General features: G+C 41.2%; 1 protein-coding gene across 1 annotated transcript; it reads left to right on the top strand.

Annotated features, from left to right (window-relative positions):
• Positions 1-1,982: 1,982 nt before the first annotated feature.
• LOC117635217 lies at positions 1,983-2,483 on the top strand. The gene has a single exon (XM_034369568.1). It carries the CDS (start codon positions 1,983-1,985, stop codon positions 2,481-2,483), a length of 501 nt encoding a protein of 166 aa, XP_034225459.1.
• The last annotated feature ends 5,008 nt before the right edge of the window (positions 2,484-7,491 follow it).

Below are 7,491 nucleotides of genomic sequence, written 5' to 3'. Positions count from 1 at the left end.
TTTCCCTTCCATCCATTTTGTCAAGCATATAGCTCCCTCTGCCCCCGGACCGGCTAATCTCGTAATGGCCTTCCTAATTGGGTTTCATCTTTTTGGACCCTTCTCTTTGTGCAGTGATAAAGGTCTTTCTTAGCACAAGGTAGCCTGGTTGAAACTGTCTGATCTTGGCTCCTTTGTCGTTGTAAGACTTCAACCGCTATTGATAGGAGGCGACTCGGGCAATGGCCTTCTCACGTTCGGCTTCAAGTAAGTCAAGGTTGAGCCTCAGCTGCTCAGAGTTTTTCTCAATACTGCCCACTTCAATGCCTATGGAGGGGGCAGTGACGTGAGGGGGAATGATTTTTTCAGTTGCATGGACGAGGGAAAACGGGGTTTCACCCGTTTATCTTCGCTTGGTGGTGTGATAAGCCCATAGTACTTTAGGGAGCTCATTTGCCCATTTGCCCTTAGCTCATACTAATCTATTCTTTAGACAATCCAGTATTATTTTGTTGGATGCCTTGGCCTGGCCATTACCCCGAGCATATCTCGAGGTAGATAGATGTTGCTTGATTGCCATATTTTTTTAAGAAGGCGGTGATTTGCTTGCCGATGAATTGTGAGCCATTGTCGATAACTAGTAGTGGGCATCCAAATTAGCATATGATGTTTCTCTAGATAAATCGTTCCACATCGGCTTCTTTAGTAGATGATAAAGCTTCAGCCTCGATCAATTTAGTAAAACAGTCAGTGGCGATGATCATCATTTCTTTGTTGGCAGGGGCCCATTGCATGAAAGGCCACGGACTGTTCTGCGGATGGTAGATTTCAGCAGGCAGGTTAGACCATCTCCAACCATGTTGGGGCTAAACTCAAATTTCCACCCTCCAAAATACAACTATTCATGTATTTTCGATTTAATTTTCTAAACATTTTAACCTAAAAAAAATTAAAATTCCAAAACATAATAGAATTTCACTTAAAAATAAAAACAAGTACAACACCATATGTATGCCCGGAATAATTCGAACCCTTCATTGAAGCCATTGCCATAATTTTCTTCCATTTTTTCTTTTACTTTTACTTCATTGGATTCCTTTATCCTCATTCAATAATGTTCTGAACTTTTACCCACCTCCACTTGTGTTCTTCAATTATTTTCTAAACCCTTTCCCATCCCCTATTGTCTTGTTTCAATCATGTTCTGAACCATTGCTCAACTTTGTCCATCTCACTTTATTGGATTCCCTTATCTTTCCCTATCTTTTCCTATCTTCAGTTAATTATTTTCTGAACCATTTCCCATCTTTTCTTATTTCAATCACGTTCTGAACCATTGGTCATCTTCGTTCATCTCACTTTATTGGATTCCCTTAGCTTTCCCTATCTTTTCCTATCTTCATTCAATTATTTTTAAACATGTGGGTTATCTCATTCTCTTGTCTATTTAAGAAGTGTTATTCTACTGAATTGAGCACACAATCTCCTTCAATTCTCCTTCTTACAATGAAATCACGTGGGAAAGCTATACAAAATTTCTTCAATGATGATTCTGATGATGATGACCTTCATCAACAAAGGGTTGCAATAGCTATTCAACACCATACGTTTTTGCTGAAGCAATATGCTCAACAATCCAAACATGGTGGTTCTGTTGCAGGCCGTGAATACAAGAATCAGAAGAGAGAAAAACATCATAAGAGTCTCATAGAGGACTACTTCTGTGAAAGACCACTTTATTCCCAATGGACTTTCGTAGGAGGTTCTGCATGAGAAGAGAGCTTTTCTATCACATCTTGAATGATGTTGTTGCACATGAGCCATACTTTACCCAGAAGATAGATGCTTGTGGACGACAAAGTCTATCCCCAGAGCAGAAGCAAACATCCGTTTTTCGAATGCTTGCATATGGATGCTAGGCAGACTCCACCGACGAGTACTGTAGATTGGGTGAATCTACAGCCCATGAATGTTTGCAAAAATTTTGTTCTGCTATTGAACCCATGTATGGTCAGTGGTACCTCCATTCCCTAAATCCGGCCGACCTTTATAGGCTCTTGCACAAGGCTAGTCGCAGAGGATTCTCAAGAATGTTAGGCAGTCTTGACTGCCTGCATTGGGAATGGAAGAACTGCCCCACTGCTTGGGCAGGCCAGTATACCGGCTACAACCATAAGCCAATTGTCGTTCTAGAGATAGTGGCCTCGTATGACACTTGGATATGGCATGCCATTTTTGGAGTTGCTGGATCGAACAATGATATCAACATCCTAGCTCGTTCTCCGTTGTTCAATGATGTAGTCAATGGAGTGTCTCCCCATATCCAATATGTTGTCAATGGAAATGAATACAATCTGGGTTATTACTTGGCTGATGGTATCTACCCTCGTTGGGCTACATTGGTTAAGACGATTTCCCAACCGAATACTCCAAAAAAAAGAGTATTTTCCCAAAAACAAAAGGCTTATAGGAAGGATGTCGAAAGAGCCTTTGGAATACTTTAGGCTTAATGGGCAATTGTTATGGGACCTACACATATGTGGCGCAAAGAACAACCTAATTCAATCATGATGACGTGCATAATATTGCACAACATGATTGTTGAGGATGAGTATGAGGATCTAGATGCAGAATCTAATGATGAAGACAATTGTCCATGAACATCTAGAAGAGCAAGAGCAAGACTTGCTTATGAGCTTGAGCCAACTATCACGTACCATATAAAACGAGACAAACGAACTATCTCAGACTACATGGTCCGTCATAATAGAGTTCGTGCTTCGCAAGTGCATCACAATCTAAGAAATGATTTGATCAACCACATTTGGAGATGCGAAGGAGAGGGTCAATGAGCTATGTTGTGTGTTTAAATTATGTAAGGGTATTTAAATTATGTAAGTGTGTTTAAATTATGTAAGGGTATTTAAATTATGTAAGTGTGTTTAAATTATGTTGTGTGTTTAAATTATCTAACCGTGTTTAAATTATGTTGTGTGTTTAAATTATAAAAGTGGTTGTGTGATTTTAATGAATTTTATGGTTTATCAATGAATTTAAAAAAAGATTAATCATAGAAAAATAAACAACAATCATAAAAATAAAAAAATAAAAAAAAAGATAAACGATAATTAAAAATAAAGATAAACAACAATTAGAAATAAAGATAAACAACAATTGGATAGGTCCATGGACATTATCCTCTGTTCATTGGCCTCCTTATCTTGTTGGATTTGATATGCATGTTGCTCATGTAGGAGCTCTAATTTTCGCCTCATATCCTCTTTTGCCTCATTTCCTTGTTGAACCAATTCAGACAAGAACTTACCACTTTGGTTCAAATAACTTTCAACACCTTTCCCTTTCTTTTTTTTATCCTTATGTTTATCTCTTCCCAACGGCCTTGGAGTGGGCATGACCACACCATCTTCATCTTCCTCCAAATTGACAGTATTGCCACTATGAGAAGAATCTTTGAATTTTTGTGTGGGAGATTCACATAGGTCGTTCCATTTTGGGCAATCTTTTAAGATTTGCCAAGCATGATACAACTTGAAAGGTCTATTTGGAGGTTTATTATTATTCAAGAAAAGTGTTTTTGCATTCATATCCTACCCGTGAAATAAAATAAAAATCAAGTTAATAATTGAAAATAATTAAAATTATAAATTTAAGCATCGAAAAAAATGGGTACTCACCACATCTTCAAGATTGGAGCCACTAACATGCCTTGCATTGGCCTTTGTTACACATGCCTTCCAAAAAGAACATTGTTGGTTGATGATCTTGAACTGAGAAGCAATAGCTTGCGGTGATCGTACCTCGGCTCCGCTCATGCCTAGATCATTTTCCAAAAACTTTTGGTACATACGCAACCAAAATGAGTCATTTGATTGATTCGTGCCACCCTCTGCACAATGCCTCATCTTCTTGTGGTCTCCAATTCACACATCTTTGTGGTTTTGGGGCCATTCTCAACAAGAATGAATGTAGAATGAAAAATTATCACAAAGGGAGAAAGAAAACAAATGATTTTTGGTGGGTTATTTACCAAATGAATGGTCATTTATAGAGATTGGAATAAGTTTTGGGGTTGGATTTGACTTAGATTAATTATAAATATTATTTTCACCGTTGGATTTAAATTTGAGCGTTGGATGTGAAATTTTGCCGTTGAGATTGCCTAAAATGAATCATAATTGTTGATTTTATAGCTGTTGGAATATATAAAAAAAGAAAACAGCATATCAGATTATTTGAAAAAGTAGCTGTTGGCCATTAATAAAGGAAATGGGAATCTACTTTTTTGTAACTGTTAGCGGGCCCAGCCAATTTGGCCGGGCTTCCAGTTGAAAAAAAAATTAAAGCATATTTTGGGTCCCACAAAATTATCAGTCCAGATAGAAATGACACTGGAATTCCAGTCCAATTTTGAGATTTCTCACATTTTCACCCCCCAAAATACATGGGTTGGAGAAGATTTTTAGACTTAAAACTCAAAATTTGAGTTTCCACCCCTTGGGTTGGAGATGGTCTTAGGAATTGGTTTGTACCGTTGACAGCGATCACATCTTTTGACATATTCAGTGGAGTCATGGCGCATGGTAGGTCAGAAATAGCCTATGTTCAAAGCTTTCTGGGTGAGTGACCTGCCCAAAGAGTGGTTGCCACACTCGCCATCGTGAATTTTGCAGAGGACCTCAAGTGTTTGAGGGTATTTTATGCAGGTGATATGAGAGCCGGAGTATGATCTGCGAATGAGCACGTCGCCTTGCATGTAGTATCTTGTGGCTTTCTGCTGGACCTTTCTAGCTTTGGACTTACCTGTTGGCAGATTTCCATTCATCAAGTAGTCGACGATGGGGTCTTGCTAGCTAGGGTCTTCATCGATCTGCATTGAGTCGATTGGCTCTATTTCTTAAATGCTTGGCTTGTCAAGGTGTTCAACCGGGATGGAAAGTCTGAACTGGGTGTCCAGCGCGGCCAATGCATTTGCATGAGTGTTCTTTGCCCATGGGACTTGTTGGATGGTGAAAGTGGGGAATTCTTTCAAAAGTCCTTGGACTTTGTCGTGGTACTGGACCATTCTTGGTTGTTTTGCCATGTACTCGCCTGAGGCTTGATTTGTGATCAGCTAGGAGTCTGAGTAGATGACCAATCTTTTGATCAACAGTTCTTTTGCTAGGCGCAGTCCTGCGAGCAATGCCTGATATTCTGTCTTGTTGTTTGAAGCAGGATAGCCTAGTGTGATGGCTTGTTCCAACAAAATTCCTTCATAGGTGATTATGACGACGCCTGCCCCCGCTCCCTTGTGATTTGATGCTCCACCTACATGCAACTGCCACATATCGTTAGGCAGGTTTGAATCAATGAGGAAGGTATCGTCTGCTTTTCTTTGCTTTTCATGACGAGCTTCTCTTCTTTGGCTGTTGGAGTAAACTCTACAACAAAATCTACTAAAGCTTGAGCTTTTATAGCAGTCTTCGGCCGGTAGAGGAGGTTGTACTGACTGAGTTCGATTGCCCATTTCATGAGTCACTGAGAAGCGTCGGGGTTGTGGAGGATTGATCTCAAAGTTAATTCTGTCATGACAATTATCCAGTGTGCTTAATAGTAAGGCCTTAGTTTTCTTGCAGAAACCACATGAGAAAAAATGAGCTTCTCCATTTTCAAATAGGGAGTCTCTGCATCGGTGAGGGCTTTTGAAGTGTAGAATGCATGATGTTGTGCCCCTAGCTCTTCTCGATTGAGAGCTGAGCTGACAGCTGAGCCAGACACTGCCAAGTAGATGTATAAGTCTTCCCCTGGTATCGATTTTGAGAGTAAGAGAGGTGAAGTGAGGTAGGTTTTCAAGTTTTGAAAAGCTAATTCGTACTTGCTACTCGTTAGAATTTGTATCTCTTTTGTTGTGGGAGGTGACTTCATGTTGAGAATAGCCTTGATTTGAATTGGATGTGTCTCAATTCCTCTTTGGGTGACTAAGTATCCCAGGAATCGGTCGAACGAGACTCCAAACATGCATTTGCTCGGGATCAACTTCATGTTGTATTTTTGAAGTATGCTCAATGCCTCGGCAAATTCTTGATGTGGTCTGCTCATTGGGGAGCTTTGACTAGCATGTCGACTACGTAGACCTCTATAGTCTTGCCGATTTTCTCCTTGAAAATTTTGTTTACTAACCTTTGGTAGGTTTCTCCTGCGTTCCTCAGCCCAAAGGGCATGACTTTGTAGCAGTATGTACCTCTTTCGATGATGAAGGAGGTCTTTGCCTTGTCGTCTTCATTAATCATGATTTGATTGTCACCGGAGTAGGCATCCATGAAGCTTAGCAGTTGATTGCCGGAAGTTGAATGGATGAACAAATCAATTCTTGGCAGTGCAAAGTTGTCTTTAAGGCATGCCTTGTTGAGGTCGGCGTAGTCGACACAAACTCTCCACGGGCCCTTCTCTTTCTTTGCTACTAGAACAACGTTCGCCAACCATTCTGCATAGGAGACTTCTTCAATGAAACTGGCAGCTAGGAGCTTATCGATCTCGGCTTCAATGATGGCGACTTGCTCTGTAACGAAGTTGTGTCTCTTTTGTGCTATTGGGTTGATAGCTGGGTTGATGTGTAGGCGATGGCAGATAATCTGGGGATTGATGCCTGGCATGTGGGATGGTGACCATGCGAATACATCTTTGTTGTTCTGGAGGAAGGTTGCAAGCTCTGCCTTCTCCTCCTGGCTTAGGGGAGAGCCGATCCGTGCTTTTCTCTCTGGCTTGTCAAGATAAAGGGGTACTAGCTCGAAGTCCTCTTCGGGCTTCCATCCTTTTTCAGGAGAGACCTCCTGACGGATTCCCTCGACTTGGTCCTTATTCTTTCATTGCTATTGGGGAGTAGCTATTCCCTTTCCTTTCTAGTCTGCTCAGCTATCAGGAACAGGATCTGCTTGTTCTACTCCTTTCAGATCTGCCTGGTTCACAGGGAGGAACTTTTTTTGCTTGCTTCTCTTCAGCCCTTGAGCTGAGCATTTTCTCGCCATTGCCTTATTGCAGTTGATCTAGCCGACACCGCCTCCAGGGATTGGGTAGCAGATTTTCTGATGTGTGGCAGAGGTGATGGCATTGATCTTGCCAATCTATGGTCTGCCCAGAATGCTGTTGGGGGGGGGAGACTTCGTCAATAACCATGAATGTTTGCGGGCTGATTATAGGTGGGGAATAGACGTCAAGATCTATCGTGCCCACGATAACCGTTGTCGCTTCATTGAAGCCGATTAGTGACCTGGCTGATTTATTGATCTGTCTCTAAGCCCATTTGTTGAATGACTGCCAATTGTAGGATATTGGCTAACCCGTCCTCGTCTGCATGGATTCGGTCAACCATGGTCTGAATGATTTGAATGCTGATGACCAGGGCATTATTGTGTGCGAGATCAAGGCCGATTGGACCTTTCTTTTGGAAGTCTATCACGGGATCGTCTTCTGCCAGTAGGAGGCTAGTTGAGACTTGGGAGATCATAGTGGCTTGTC

Source organism: Prunus dulcis, chromosome 7, assembly GCF_902201215.1.
Source record: "Prunus dulcis chromosome 7, ALMONDv2, whole genome shotgun sequence".
NCBI lineage: Eukaryota > Viridiplantae > Streptophyta > Magnoliopsida > Rosales > Rosaceae > Prunus > Prunus dulcis.
Note: the sequence above shows the minus strand (reverse complement) of the source record. Positions and strands in the feature narration are given on the sequence as shown.